The sequence below is a fragment of the Aulonocara sp. 'chitande type north' Nkhata Bay genome, linkage group LG10, assembly GCF_057382095.1.
Source record: "Aulonocara sp. 'chitande type north' Nkhata Bay isolate Kocher_YH1m ecotype deep benthic linkage group LG10, A_spYH_male_GT1.1, whole genome shotgun sequence".
Lineage (NCBI taxonomy): Eukaryota > Metazoa > Chordata > Actinopteri > Cichliformes > Cichlidae > Aulonocara > Aulonocara sp. 'chitande type north' Nkhata Bay.
In genome coordinates, this window is record NC_141353.1 from 3,978,364 (window position 1) to 3,994,616 (window position 16,253).

The 16,253-nt window shown below is 44.6% G+C and overlaps 1 protein-coding gene across 1 annotated transcript; it reads right to left on the reverse strand.

The window, feature by feature from the left end:
- Positions 1–2,013: 2,013 nt before the first annotated feature.
- Positions 2,014–15,923, reverse strand: kptn (kaptin (actin binding protein)). Its single transcript, XM_086307869.1, has 12 exons — positions 15,390–15,923; positions 9,718–9,800; positions 9,557–9,641; positions 9,427–9,481; positions 7,959–8,037; positions 6,966–7,039; positions 5,190–5,296; positions 4,023–4,106; positions 3,869–3,932; positions 3,641–3,776; positions 2,796–2,969; positions 2,014–2,407 (listed from the first exon to the last, which is right to left on the reverse strand). Exons 1-12 carry the CDS (start codon positions 15,589–15,591, stop codon positions 2,243–2,245), a joined length of 1,308 nt encoding a protein of 435 aa, XP_086163995.1. The 5' UTR covers positions 15,592–15,923; the 3' UTR covers positions 2,014–2,242.
- Positions 15,924–16,253: the final 330 nt, after the last annotated feature.

The window sequence follows — 16,253 nt, forward strand, 5'->3', positions numbered from 1 at the left end:
TGTTGTTGCGCTATATAAATAAAATTGAACTAAGTAGCCATATTCCATTTTCTAAGAGACTAAGCTGTTGATAGGATTTGAGTTCTTATTTTCTCTTTGAGGCCAAGTGGTGCTAGAGTTTTGTAGTTTGATTTTTTTTTTTTTTTACGTGTGACTTTCAAGCAAAATCTCCCTGGTTTGCACTATGGAGGGGACATAAATGCCTTCTCGGTTGTGTCAGCAAATGCATCCAGTGTGTTTAAAAAAACAATAAATGAATAAAAACTGTAAAAATCCTTTGTGAATAAAAAAGTGGCTGCAAGTATCTTATAACACTCTGGTCCAGTTTCCACACTGGCAGTAATTCATCATGGTGGTCTCAGTCCCATGAGTGTGAAATTTGGGGCATATCTGGGCCCCAAACCGACAAGTCACCAGCGTGGTCAGAAGCCCAGTGGGAACATCGCCGCCCTTTAACATCAATGTGGGCGTCCACCAAGGCTCGGCACTCTCCCCGCTGCTCTTCATCCTTTGCATGGACACTGCGACGGCGGATCTCCAGTCACCCCATCCCTGGACACTTCTCTACGCCGACGATGTCTTCCTGGCCGATGAATCGCGAATAGAACTGCAATACCAAACGCAGCAGTGGAAGACTCGCCTAGCTGACTTCGGCCTGAGGCTCAACACCAACAAGACCGAATACTTAGAGGCTGGCCCCCAGACCGATGGCACGATCAGCGTCGATGGAGAAGATCTGGCGAAAGTACCTCATTTCAAATACCTCGGATCGATGATCAGCAATGACGGCGATATGCTACTAGATGTACGAGCCAGGATCAACGCAGCGTGGATGAAATGGCGCCAAGTCACCGGCGTCCTGTGTGACCGAAGAATGCCCAATCGCCTCAAGTCAAAGATCTACAAGAGTGTAGTGCGCCCCGTCGCCCTCTATGGATCCGAGTGCTGGCCAGCCACCGCAAAGCACGAACAAGCCCTTCACACGATGGAAATGCGGATGCTGCGATGGTGCCTAGGCCTGACACGATGGGACCACGTCATGAACACCGACGTTAGAAAGAGGATGGGAATCGCGCCAATCACAGATAAGATGCAAGAAGCGAGGCTGCGGTGGTACGGACATGTGGTACGGAGCGATGAGAACTCAGTGGTGAGAACAGCACTGCGGCTCAGCCCCCAAGGACGTCGACCTAGAGGCAGACCAAAGCGGAGATGGATGGACCGAATCAAGGACGACGTGAAGAAGATCGAAGCCGATCTGACCGACGCCCTTGACCGACCCAAGTGGAGACGACTTTGCAGAAAAACGCTAGGAGGAAGAAGATCTGGGCCCCAAACCACGGGGTCTGGTTGGCCACTTAATCTGGGCCTCGAGCTCCACCTTGGACACTGGTATTGCCGCCCACATTCTGCTCTGGTTTGTGTGGGCTGGGTCTGCCCACCTTGTCCTCATTTGGGCTGCAAAGGAGCATGTTTGCTGGGGTATAAGTTTGCAATGTTTATATTGTTAAAGAATAATTTTGAATGAGTGGTATCTTGTCAGAGTGAAGCCATTACTACTTATGCCTAAAAGAATACAAAGCTTAACAAATGAAAGCCAGATCAGGTCATCTATATTGGTAGAAAAGCATTTTTTGTCCAGCTTTGCACATTTTCTGCATTTTTGAATGATGTGATTTGTTGTTTACATCTTGAGGAGCCACAGTAACCAGTGTCATGAGCAGTAAAGCTGTAGCATTATTAATCAAAATAATCACCTTCTGGAGGAGCGAACGCTTGGTGACTGTTCTGCACTGAGCTAGGCTTTAAATGTAAGCAGCATACTTAAGATGGCAACCTGTGGCATGTTACAGAAGTAACAATGTGTTTTATTATAAATAAAATGTCAGAAAATATTTAACTTTATCACTCTACTGAATCTGCTAAGCCATACAAACAAACAAACCAATCAGCTAACCTCCTTGACACAGGGAAAGATCAAATCAGACAAAAACAGGATATAAATATGATGTCCTTTATTACCCGCAAATAACTGTACACTGTCATCATGTCACAATTCAGCCTTTTTTACAACTATACCATGAAGCAGACCTGAGCAGTTACATATGACTTCTGAAACCAGTGTCTCTCATCAGCCTCCAGGAAGATGAACCCCTGAGAAAAATCTTCACGTTGCACCTTTAAGAGATTTCATTCTGAACCACCAGGATTTACACGTGGGGAGAAAAATGCAATACATTTGTTAATCTGAGGGTGTCTGCATTATACACTCCAGTTTCTGAGCTGGGGCCTCATTGTCTTCAGTGTGCTGTGCTCTCGCTGACTCCACCTCCGAGCTGGCCATTAGCGCTGACTCCCTCTGTGTGAGCCGCTCAAGGACCAAATCAGCGGTGCTGGAGAGACTGTGCTGCAAAGACAAAGGGGAGTGAAATAATGAGTGTCTGCAGGGGTGACAACGCTAACGTGTGGATTAAGATATTTATTTTTCCACAAGCAGATCATGGTGATTCTTTTTCTTTGGAGCTTAATATGGATGCTTTCTCATTCCAGCTGCTCAGTGATGAAGAATAGCACTTGAATCACAAAAGCTCATTCTGAAGGCGAAATCCAACTAAAATCATTAATGAAGTCATAAACGTGGGCTAAAAACCACATGAAATCATTTTCCGTTTAAAGTTTTGCAGCTGGCAACTCGATGTCAGCTCAAATACTTCTTCTTAGCTTGAGTTCAGCAGGCAGTGACCATGAGGACGCTACACAGTACCATGACTGTCACACAGGTTTCAGCTACAAACCTGTAAGATGTGCAGTCCCTTCAGTGTGAGAACAGCCAGCTCTCTCAAACCATCTGCAGTTAAATCCAAGTATATGAGGGACAGCAAAGGACTTTTGAAGCTCCGTCTCCACTGCAGCTGAAACTGTCCATTTTGTCCACTTCCCATGGGCTGGAATTTATAACATAGCAATTCCTGCATTATAGAAAAAGAGGATTTATATATAAATCTATCATTTTAAATCAAAAAACAAAACCTATAATCTTTCCCTTTCAATCATACTCACTTCCTCCGTACCTACTTTGCCACTTTATTCATGAGCAGATCTTCTATATTCTTACAATCAGAAAATCCCATGAAGACAGAAAGCTGTTAGTGTATCCTGCTAACGATACGGTGCCTATGTTTCATTTATTCCTCTGAGCCAGCGAGGTCCATTTATATTCAAAAACTATTAAAAACAGATCAAGAAGTCACAACAATGCACCGGCTCATATCTTCCTTCTTTGCTGTGAACAAACAGTGCAGTTTGTTTTGAGTCAATCCCACACATCCACAGCATCCTGCTGGTGAAACTAATCACCAGAGTAGAAATTATTTTTCTACAGCTACAAGTAGTAATAAATGCACTCCTTTTTTCCCAGTTAAGACCTACAATAAGTAGCATTTCCATGAAATGACTGAGCCTTTATCTTAAGTGGCAAGCAGTGAAAAAGATTTGTGTTCAATGGCAACCATCAATCATGGAGCTAAGGGCTTCAGGCCAAGGGTTTAAGTATTAAGAGATGGATAAATACATTGACTTTTATTAAAGTAAAGTAAAATAAATAAATAAAATACAGCCTATCCATTAGTAAAGGTCTTACCTGTCCATATGTGCCCAACAGCACCTCCTTCTGCCCATCAAAATCCAGATCGATGACCAGAGCACAAACTACTGCGTCCCACTGGTCACTTTCCAAGAGGCATGTGGCCTGGGACAAACCGTCCTTCTGGACATCTCTGCAATAAAAGACATGCAACAAAAAAACCTACAATTTCTTCGTCTTCAGAGAGAAAGCAAAACTGCACAAAACCATTCATTTGTCTCTGACCTGTACACAACTGCCATCTCTATGGTACTGGCCACTAGTAGGTTATAGCTTTCCATTTCCACACCTGGAAAAGAAGAAGAAACGGACAATCTTGAGGTGCGCTGCAGATTCACAAAGTGAAGCAGAGATCAGATGTAACAGAGGAGTATCGTACCGGCCTCTGTGTGGAAGCTCAGAGGGAACAGCAGCACGGTAGAGATTGGACTGTCAAACTGGACCCGCCAGCTCTGCAAAACCTCTGACATAAACACACACAGACACAATACTGAAAACACAAATACAGAAACACACTTGGGGACATCAATGATAAAGCCAAAATGATGGATAGACACACCTATAAACTTAATATTGCATGGACGTAATTAGGCTTTGGCTTCTTTTAACATACTTCAACAAATCTTTAATCGAACTAGACAACTTTTTATTGTAGAGAGCATTGTATGGTGGAATGTAACCTATGTTATGCTACGTGTGGGAAAGAATCTCATTTAACATTTTAAAGATTTATAGTCAAGAACTCTCACTCTGGTCTTGATGCCAAGTGTCATGTCTGGGGAAAACCAGACACCTCTCACCACCTTGCCAATACCATCGCTACAGTGAAGCATGGTGGTGGCTGCATCACGCTATGCAGCAGGAACTGGGAGACCAGTCGAGGGAAAGATGAATGTATCAATATACAGAGCCATTCCTGATGATAGCCAGAGTGGTCTGGACCTCAGGGTGGGAGTAGATTCATCTTCCAGCAGGACAACAACCCTAAACACAGCCTACATAACAAAGGAGTAGCTTTGGGTGAGTGGCCCAGCCAGAGCCCAGACTTTAATCCGATTGAAAGAGAATGGAGAGATTTGAAAGTGAACCGACACTCCAACCTGTTGGAGCTTGAGCGATTCTGTAAGAAGAATGGGAGAAACTTCTCAAAAATAGGTGTGCTAGCTTGTAGCTTCATACTGAAAAAGACTTGAGACTGCAATTGCTGCCAAAGGTGCTTCAACAAAGTACTGAACAAAGGCTGTGAATACTTACATGTACATCCATGTCATATTTTTGGTTTTTCACCTTGTGATTATGGAGCATTGTGTGCACAATTTTGAGGTGAAAAATGAATTTCATTTATTTTTGGAATAAGGCTGTAATGTAACAAAATGTGTAACAAGTGAAGTTGTGAATACTTTTCGGATGCACTGTATGTTCAGCATTCCTGCAGAGAAGCCGGGAGTTCAGTTTGACTAAGTCAGTGGTGGTTAAGGAATCATGAGACAGTCGTGTGATGGAGCGACTCTAAGAGGAACGTTCAAGTACGTTCCACTCGCCTCACCTAGCTCAGTCTGGCTGACCACAGCTAGCCCAACACAGCCATTCTGACAGCCAAACACCGAGAGCCGCCGGCCTCCAGCTATGCTCTGTATATCCATCCATAACACACTGCACAGAGAGAAGGAAACAAAAACGTGTTTACAGATGATACGTGTGTTTTTTTCTCGTATCGATAACAATGAAAGTATTTACCCAACTATCATAGTTTGCTTCCAAGAAGCCAAACGTTCTTGTCATTGTTAAAGTAGACACACTTGTTCAGGCTTTCTGGAAGTCATTCAAACTTTTTCTTTGGACACTGGCTACTTTTTCCCTTTTTTCAGAGAAATGCTTTTTGTTTGTTAAGCCGTTATTATTATGATGCTAAATAAACAACAGCTTGATTAAAAAAGGCACCTAACTCAAGGGACGAATCTTTGCTTTCTACACATAATAGACAACTTAGTAAAAAACTAATTTTAACTTGTATCATTAGACAGTTCGTTACTAGCGGCCCATCACAAAAAATACAAATTGCTCCCAGTTCATTAGTTTAATCTTTGGAAAATTTCCAGAGATGTGCCTGACAGTTTGATGGGCATAAAATTATATTTTTGTGCCAACGAGGTGATTCCCAAAGAGCAACAGTACTGGGAATAATTATTTGGCCTCTTCCTGATTACTTAGCTTTGCGTAAATCTATCATACTTAAATGTTTCAAATCATCAAAGGAATTTTTATATTCAAAGATAACCCGAGGAAATGCAAAACTCAGTTTTTAAATTATGAATTTAATTTATTTTATGAAGAAAAAAAACTATTCAAGCCTACCTGACCTGTCGGAGAAAGAAAGGAAAGCGTCTGGCACTCTCGGAGTAATTTGGGTAGGCTGGCTGGGTAGGAAGGTTCCTGCTATTGCAGGTTTTTTCTATTTGTTAATAATGGCTCTCACTGTGATTTGCTGAAGTCCCACATCTTTGGAAATTTCTTTTTTACACTTCCCAGACTGACAGATATCAGTGACTTTGTTTTTCATCTCTTGCTGAGTTTCTTTAGGTCCTGACATGATGTGCTGCTTTTTCTTTTAGAGCTCTTTTTCACAGTAAATCTATTCATTTCATTTTGTTGCCTGGTGTATAACAATGATCACTTTATGAGTTTTAGTATTATCTGTATTTATTTGTTTCTCGTTAAATCATTATTGTATGGGAGGTGTCGGCAGGTATTACACAACAAATCCAACATTTTTTAAAGGCACTGAGCAAAGAACAAGACCAAAAACTGAAGACTTTCCCCACACTGAGGGTGTGAATGCTTGTCTGTCTCTCTGTGTTAGCCCTGCTGCAGGTTGGCAACCAGTCTAGCGTGTAGCCGCATCTTGCCCTATGGGAGCTGCCTCAAGCCTCGTCGTGACCCTTAATCGGATAAGTGGAAAAAGAATGGATGATAGATCTGAAACATGTGGGACTTGTCTCGGTCTCATTGTTCAACTCTCAGTGTTGCTGACTGTTATTATATGCACCATCCTCTTCGTAACTTCGTATCTTAAAACATTCTTTCCACATTTCCATGCTTCCTTCGTTACTCAAACTTCAGTAAATGACACTATAATGACATTATCGTTCTTGTGTATAGTAATAGACCTGCTAACTGAGTACAAACAGTGATCAGAACAGTAAGCTGGATAATGTGGGAAATCATGAATCTGATTAACAGAGAAACACATAATGCTCATCCCTCATCAAACCCAATCAGCCCAGCGGCCACATCCAGAGAGATGAGAGCTGAAGGGACTCACTTGCTGGGAAGCTGCTGCAGCTCGGGGAAGAGTCTCTCCACTGGCTGCTCTTCAAACTGATGCAAGGAGGCGTTCTGTTAGACACAAGAGAGTCAGGCTGAATGCAACGCTGATGTTTGCATGATCAAAGTAAACATCTTCAGATATACAAAGTTACAACAGATTACAATCATATTTTATCTCCAATGCTTCCTGTAGTATTAGTTCTGTTGCATGCATCTATATGGTTTCATTTTAAATTTTGGAAGACGATTAGGATTTTTTTTTTTCACAGTTTTGGAACAAAAATCAGAATTCTGACTTTTTTTCATAAAATTCTTTTAAAAAGAATTTTTTTAATGATTTTTCCTGTCTGATTATATTCAGGTTCCTAAGTGAACACTAAAGCAGGGTTTACTTGCTGTGATCTTTCCTCCTGTTCATGCTAGCCATAACAAAATCCCTTTATTATGTGCTTCCAGTGGAGGTGACGAGGAAGAACAAAGCACAGTTCTTGTTTTCTGCTAGTATGAGGCTTCAGAAGTATGACTGAGACAAATCCAATGGCTGTTTGGTCCAACACTCCCTCTGGAATTTCCAGGGATGGTGTCCCTGCTGAGCTGCAGTGGAGCTTAGACAACACATCGAGTGGGTTTCACAGTAAACAGGCTCTCACTGTGGAAGACATTTTTATTTTTGGCTCTTCTGAAAGGCTGAAGCCAGATTTTACTTTATGTTCAACAATATTTTTAAAGAAAGATGTTTGAAGATTTTTTCCCCACAGCTTCCACTGGGAACACAAAGAGAAGCCATCCAACCGTTTACTTTCTGATGGTTAGACATGAGAGGTGATTCCCAACTCTAATGTCTGCAATCCCCTACTTAGTCTGCTGCTACCGTGACTCCACATAATGGATAAAGGGACTTACTAGAGAATACATTGATACACAGATGAGAAGGAGACAAATATTTTAAGTTGTCATTAGAATGCACTGATCTGGTATTGTCTCTGACCTCCTTGTAAAGGTGGATCCTCTGGTCATGACCGCTTAGCAGAAACACCGTCTCACTCCCTCCTTCAGCACACTGCACTCTGACAGACAGAGGGAGACAAGCTCACTCACATGATAAATGGTAAATGGACTGGTACTTATATACATTATACTGCTACTTCGATATATTTCTACTTAATTTGAGCACTAAATGCTTTCTACTTCGAGTCTCACTCACCCAATCACACATTCATACAGCTTCTATCTATACCTAAGCATTTTATTTGTACTGGTACTTTAACACAGACAGAAGGAGCCAGGAGTCAAGCTACCGACACCCTGACTGGTAGACGACCTGCTCTACCTGAGAAAAACATTACATTTACTATCCAGACACACACACACACAGTCTGTACTTAAACTGCTCAGTGACTGAGCACAGCCATAAAGACACTAAAGCCCATTCATGAATATTCCTGTACCAGCTCATGAAAAATGATGGACTCCAGCTGAGAAACTGAGTCAGCCTGCAGAAACACGATGATTCAGCACAGCAATAGGATATAAAATGTGGTAACAATAGATTTATCAGTACTTGAGAAAAACATTAAATATTTAACAGCACTGAAATCTCAGTTGTCAAGTAGCTAAAGTTGTAATGCTACCAGCCTGGAGTTGTGTTTCTGTATTTTGTAATGATTGATAATCATATAAACGGTCCACAGTTCTGCAGAATGATTATTGTGCATGTATTTTTTATTTACTTTTAATTGTTTTCCTTGTATTCTTGTTTTAAAATGTCTACAAAATGTGTGATTTTTTAGCAATTTTCTGAGCTATTTTTAAGCTAAACTGTCCAACATGAATCTAATAGACTTGGGCAGGACATCAGCTCACCTCCTGAATGTGAGCCAGGATGTATGTGTGTTATTCCTCTGCTGTCTGTTTCTATGATAACAGCAGGGGAAGCACACAAACAAGCTTCTGCTCCCTCAACTGAAGTGGATTTTCTTCCTTGCTGGAATCCCAAACACAGGTGCCAGCATCATATTGATCAGCGTGTCATTTCATGCTGCTTGATTAGTAGGAGTACGCTGCAGCAGCGCGTACACTCAGACACTGTCAGAGTTTTGGCCATTAGAACTCTGAACTCTTTCACTATGTAAGCAAAAACAGCATGAGCAAAGACGTCACGAATATCTTTTACATGAGTCATCTTTCACGTTAAACTGCCAAAAATCACATTTTGCATATCCAGCTTCAGTGTGAAGCCCTTACAGCCACCACCTGTATTGTGCCTGTTTGTTTCTTAGTAATTTCTGATTGACGCTACAGCCCAAAGGAGATCGTCATAACCTGCAGCAGGAGATCAGGAAGAGCTCGGTTTTCTCTTTTAATTCTTGGTTAAAACTATGTGGCAAAATCTGCAAGGTTAGTTACCATGGTGACTATAGTCAGCAAGAACTATCTTTGTACAGCAGCAAACTTACTCTGTGTGGTAAAGCTGGAAGGGCGTGAACTGCAGCTCCAGATTCAGGCAGCTCTCTGTTCAGAGAAACACGACATGATCAGGACATGTCAGCGAGAGCACAACACATACGCAGACAATGCATCGCTCACGTGCAATAGAGTCCAGGTTGAACTCTGAGCCAGGTTCATAGTCACAGTAGATATTTAGGAATGGAGTGGCTTTGTCCCCAGAGTCCTGCGAGGAGATCAGCCATGAATCAGTATGCTTCTACCATGGCACAGTTCATACTCTGATTTTAAAGTTACAATACCTTAATGAAGGTGATGCCCACCACCAGACCTCTCTTGGGTGGAGACTTGATGAAAGCATCGATTGATACGATCTCTGCATCAACTAGATAAGAAAACAGAGTCAAACCTTTTCAGCACTGAGCGACTACAAACAACAACGTGCATCATAACAGAATTAACATACGACCGTACACCAACAGCTTCATCATTCATTTCAGACTTACAGAATGATTTATCTTGTTTGTTTTTTCTGAAATAACAGGATAAATATTCAGAGAAAATGTTTCATTATAAGGCAGAAAATCTGTTTTGTTGCTCTGCGCTAATGAGAGAGAGATGCTCTCCTTCATGAAGTAAGATCTATATTGTTAACCTCCACCAATATCATCTACAGTATATTGCTCAGACCCTTTATGTTTATTTGAAAACTTTTTTTAGAATACAAAATATATTCAGCAGATACACTGTGATGTCATTTAAAACGAAAACAAAAATGTATGCCCTACGCAAACTCTACAGACTAGAAGAAGAAATATAAAACGTATATTAAAGCAGTAAATATTCAACATCACCATTAAAATAAAGAACACATTCATGTATCAGTTCTGAATAGTTCTTCACCACCCTTCACACCATTTATATCAAACGCAGCAACACTTTCTCTTCTGTTGTGAAAGTATTTCATTGATCATATCACAATGCCTTCATTTATTACCCGATTCACTTATTAAGCTCCCTGTACCACTGTATTTAAGTTTGATCACTATGGCCACTGATTATTGTTTTTAGTTTGCTTTTTCTGTTTTGTTTGATTTTCTGTCATTTGTATCTTTTTAGTGCTGTTACATTGTATTTATTCATACTGTATCCCAGCGGTCCCCAGCCTTTTTTGCATCACAGACCGGTTTATGTCCGACAATATTTTCACGGACCGGCATTTAAGGTCCCTATTGCCAGTCTTGGCAGCCGGGGGTCAGTCCGCCAGGGCCTCCGCTCCTGGCCGCCACCCGGCACACAATGCACCCGACCCCTATGGCGCCTCCTGCGGGTGGTGGGCCTGCGGGAGGATGGGCCCATGTCTCCTCTTCGGGCTGTGCCCGGCCGGGCCCCATGGACTAAGGCCCGGCCACCAGACGCTCGCCCTCGGGCACCCTCCCCGGGCCTGGCTCCAGGGCGGGGCCCCGGTAACCCTATCCCGGGCAGGGTAAACTGTTCCCTCGATGTCCTTTTCATAAGGGTCACCTCTCTGGTGGGGAAGGAGCCTGAGTTAGTGCGTGAGGTTGAGAGGTACCGGCTAGATATAGTCGGGCTCACCTCTACACATGGCTTGGGCTCTGGAACCAGTCTCCTGGAGAGGGGCTGGACTCTGTCTCAGTCTGGAGTTGCCCCTGGTGAGAGGCGGCGGGCTGGGGTGGGTATCCTAATATCCCCTCGGCTTGCTGCCGGTACGTTGGGGTTTTTCCCGGTGGACGAGAGGGTTTGTTCCCTGCGCCTTAGGGTCGGGGAACGGGTCCTGACAGTCATCTGCGCTTATGCGCCGAGTGGCAGTTCAGAGTACCCAGCCTTCTTAGAGTCCCTGGGGGGGGTGCTGGAGGGTGCTCCACCTGGAGACTCTGTTGTCCTGCTGGGAGACTTCAATGCTCACGTGGGTAACGACAGCGAGACCTGGAGGGGCGTGATTGGTAGGAACGGCCTCCCTGATCTGAACCCGAGCGGTGCTCTGTTATTCGACTTCTGTGCTAATCACAGTTTGGCCATAACGAACACCCTGTTCGAACATAAGAGTGTCCATAAGTGCACGTGGCACCAGGATGCTCTAGGCCGTAGGTCGATGATCGATTTTGTAATCGTATCAGCAGACCTGCGACCATATGTTCTGGACACTCGGGTAAAGAGAGGGGCTGAGCTGTCAACTGATCACCACCTGGTGGTGAGTTGGATCAGGTGGCGGGGTAAGACGCTGGACAGACCTGGTGCACCTAAACGCGTAGTGAGGGTGTGCTGGGAACGTCTAGCAGAGGCCCCAGTCCGCGAGATCTTCAACGCACACCTCCGGCAGAGCTTCAACAGCATTCCGAGGGAGACTGGGGACATTGAGTCCGAATGGACCATGTTCAGCGTCTCCATTGCCGAAGCTGCTGCATTGAGCTGCGGCCGCAAGGTGGTTGGTGCCTGCCGTGGTGGTAATCCCCGAACCAAATGGTGGACACCAGAGGTGAAGGGAGCCACCAGGCTGAAGAAGGAGTCCTATCGGGCTTGGTTAGCCTGTGGGACTCCGGAGGCAGCCGACAGGTATCGACAGGCCAAGCAGAATGCGGCTCGGGCAGTGGCTGAAGCAAAAACTCGGGTGTGGGAGGAGTTCGGAGAGGCCATGGAAAAAGACTTTCGGACTGCCTCGAAGAGATTCTGGCAAACCGTCGTCTCAGGAGGGGAAAGCGGTGCTCTACCTGCACTGTGTATAGTGCTGGCGGAGCGCTGCTGACGTCGACTGAGAAAATTGTCAGGCGGTGGAAGGAATACTTCGAGGACCTCCTTAATCCCACTGACACGTCTTCCGAGGAGGAAGCAGAGTCTGGGGATGAGGGGAATGACCCGCCAATTTCCGGGGGCGAGGTCACTGAGGCAGTTAAACAACTCCTTGGTGGCAGAGCCCCTGGTGTTGATGAGGTCCGCCCCGAGTTCCTGAAGGCTCTGGACGTTGTAGGGCTGTCCTGGTTGACACGCCTCTGCAATGTTGCGTGGAGATCAGGGGCAGTACCTGTGGACTGGCAGACCGGGGTGGTGGTCCCCATCTTCAAGAAAGGGGACCGGAGGGTGTGTTCCAACTACAGGGGGATCACACTCCTCAGCCTCCCTGGGAAAGTCTATGCCAGGGTGCTGGAAAGGAGAGTTCGTCCGTTAGTCGAACCTCGGATACAGGAGGAACAATGCGGTTTTCGTCCTGGTCGCGGAACACTGGACCAGCTCTTTATCCTTTCCAGGATACTTGAGGGTGCATGGGAGTTTGCCCAACCAGTCTACATGTGTTTTGTGGACTTGGAGAAGGCATTCGACCGTGTCCCTCGGGGTGTCCTGTGGGAGGTGTTGCGGGAATATGGGGTGTCTGGCCCATTGCTACGGGCCATTCGATCCCTATACAACCGTTGCAAGAGCTTGGTTCGCATTGCCGGCAATAAGTCGGACTCGTTCCCGGTGGGTGATGGGCTCCGCCAGGGCTGTCCTTTGTCTCCGGTTCTGTTCATAATTTTTATGGACAGGATTTCTAGGCGCAGCCAAGTGGCGGAGGGCTTTCGCTTTGGTGGCCTCAGAATCTCATCTCTGATTTTTGCAGATGATGTGGTTCTGTTGGCTTCATCGGGTGAGGGCCTCCAGCTCGCACTGGAGCGGTTCGCAGCCGAGTGTGAAGCAGCGGGAATGAGGATCAGCACCTCCAAATCTGAGGCCATGGTTCTCAGCCGGAAAAGGGTGGAGTGCCCACTCCGGGTCGGGGATGAGTTCCTGCCCCAAGTGGAGGAGTTCAAGTATCTCGGGGTCTTGTTCGCGAGTGATGGGAGAAGGGAGCCGGAGATCGACAGACGGATTGGGGCTGCAGCTGCAGTAATGCGGACGCTGCACCGGTCCGTCGTGGTGAAGAGGGAGCTGAGTGTAAAAGCGAAGCTCTCAATTTACCGGTCGATCTACGTCCCTACCCTCACCTATGGCCACGAGCTGTGGGTAGTGACCGAAAGAACGAGATCGCGGATACAAGCGGCAGAAATGAGCTTCCTCCGAAGGGTGGCTGGCCTCTCCCTTAGAGATAGGGTGAGAAGTTCGGCCATCCACAGGGGGGGCTCAGAGTAGAGCAGCTGCTGCTCCACATCGAAAGGAGCCAGCTGAGGTGGTTCGGGCATCTGACAAGGATGCCCCCTGGGCGCCTCCTGGGTGAGGTGTTCCAGGCATGTCCCACCGGGAGGAGGCCCCGGGGCAGACCCAGGACACGCTGGAGAGATTATATCTCTCGGCTGGCCTGGGAACGCCTTGGTATTCCCCCGGATAAGCTGGAGGAGGTGGCTGGGGAGAGGGAGGTCTGGGCCTCTTTGCTTAGGCTGCTGCCCCCGCGACCCGGCCCCGGACAAAGCGGATGAAGATGGATGGATGGATGGATGGATGGATGGATGGATGGCATTTAAGGTGTCGCGGAAAAATACAACAAAATAAAACCAAAAGAAAAGATTTATTAATAACACACTGGAAAAGACCCAGGGAAACCAAGTTTACGATAATAACGTTAAAAAAATAATGATAAAAACCGATAAAAACCCTGAAAACCATCAATTTTACACCCGGGCCTCAACTCTCGCAGCCTGGTACCAAACGACCACGGACCGGACCGGACTTGTACTGGTGCGTGGCCCAGGGGTTGGGGACCGCTGCTGTATGTTGTCTCAAACCGCATACAGCAGGAGAATATGTATATTCTCCTTTATTTAATCTGTTTTGTTGAAGGCTGGTTTTAAAGTTTTGGCTTCTGTGACACAATAAATTCCAGTCTTCAGCATAAATCAACAATCTTATCATTTTATAATAATATAGAAGGGATGCACTGATTGGGCGAAGGAAACAAAAAATCTTCATTACAATAACTGTTTCAAGTCTTCATCCTACTATCTGTGACATCTAATCTCAACAGAAAACCACGGGTGAGCTGAAATAATAAACATGACATGAGTCATGACATGAGTAATAAACATGACATGAGTCAAAAAGACTAATATCAGACCATATTTGTGCATTCCTATAGGTCATTCTGAAATATACAATCTGTACAATTGTTTAGTTGTTGCTTGAAGTGTTAAACTTCTGTAATTTTACGTGAGTAAAATATTCAGTGAATGCAGTTTACGTTGAAACACAGTCTTTCTATTGTGTTGTGTAGCTTCCTTACCTTAAGGACAAGCTCTGTAGCAACATCTATGTGCACATATCTGAGTACTTGCACAACAAAGGAGTAAAACAAGAGTTCTTTCCAGTCCCCACTCACTGGGGCCCCTATAGCTTCATTTTAAGTCGTCTATTGGTTGTTAAGGGGGGGAGGGGATAAAGTCTGTCAGACCTCAAAAACCAGGGGCCCCAATCATTGAACCTGTCTGTTTCTATGTGGCTTTTTTGTCATGCAAATTACTTTTTAGCCACTTACTTCCATTCACTCTTACTCCACAAGGACCATCTCATCACATGCTGGAGCCCTGACTTAACTGCAGCAGACTTCTGTACTTTGAACAGGTCTGCTGTTTACTGCACAATATTGCCTGGATTGTGTCTTACAGTTCAGAACCAATGGGTGACAGCAGTTACGTCCTATCTGTTATGTACAGTCTATTTTCCAAACCCAGGGGTCAGTCCATAAGAAAAAGACTGTTAACACAGAGATGTTAATATACAGTCAGGTCTCTTCAAAGAATCACACAAATGTAAGGAGTTTATAGACGACAGGAGAAGCTTGTCCTGATCCAAAAATCTACTTTGACGGATGCTGTCTTCTATAATTGCTTTTAAGATTTATTTATTTATTTTTTTTTTTTATTTGATAGAAGATCCAGGAAACAGGAAAGGAGGTCTAGGTCTAATGTTTAATGTGTAAGAAATAGTAGAAATAAACATAATTTCTTCAGTACTGAAACTTGAGCACTTGACCCGTCTTTCCCCTGCGTACCTGGGATGTAAGTGAACTGAACCTCCTTGGCCACCGGTCGGATCTTCTGCTGCAGCTCTTGGTATCTGAAACACACCACCTTCCCCTTGAGAGTGGCCGCTAACAGCTCCTGCTCCCCGGCCTGACACAGCCCATAAATGTTGCTCTGCGACGGGAAGCGGCTGAAACTGTCCTCCACGAAGGGATACGATTCTCGGAGCATCTTGCAGGATACAAGCACAATCACTGGTTTATATTACGATTTGTATTAAACATTTAGACTTTTCCCCGTTCATGCTTGTGTAGTGGCTGCAGAGCCCTCAAACTCCACAACAATGAGTTGGATTAAAAATGTTCCCGCTCGTTCATTTTGAAATTCAGCTAACACTCTCCACAAATTGCATATCGACGCTAAAATAACTCAGTTAATATTATTTTATTCTGATATCACATATCCTCTAACGAGTGTCTCTAAGATATAATAAACAACTTGAATAGCCATAGACAGTACGCATGAAGAAAAATATCCGGGTTTGACCCGAGCTGCGTTCACTTTCATTGGAAATATGGGATTTAATATCTATAAGGGACTCAGGGGAGAGAAAACCCGGGCCACTGTGGACAAAACCGCTATCGGAATAATTGAAAATATTGCTATATTTTAGAAAGTAATTTTAAGGTAGATTTGTCGTTGTTCCCGTGAAATTTCTTCATTCTGTGGTCAAAACACAGCTGCCAGCTGACATTTTACGTGCATTTAAAATGTCACACATCCTTTACAGAGTAAAATCAGCCATTCTTTTTGAGGTACAAAAACGCTTAAATTGGTTGTCATTTAATATAAGCCTTCTCCCAGTTTGGTTTAATTCCTCCACTTTACTACGC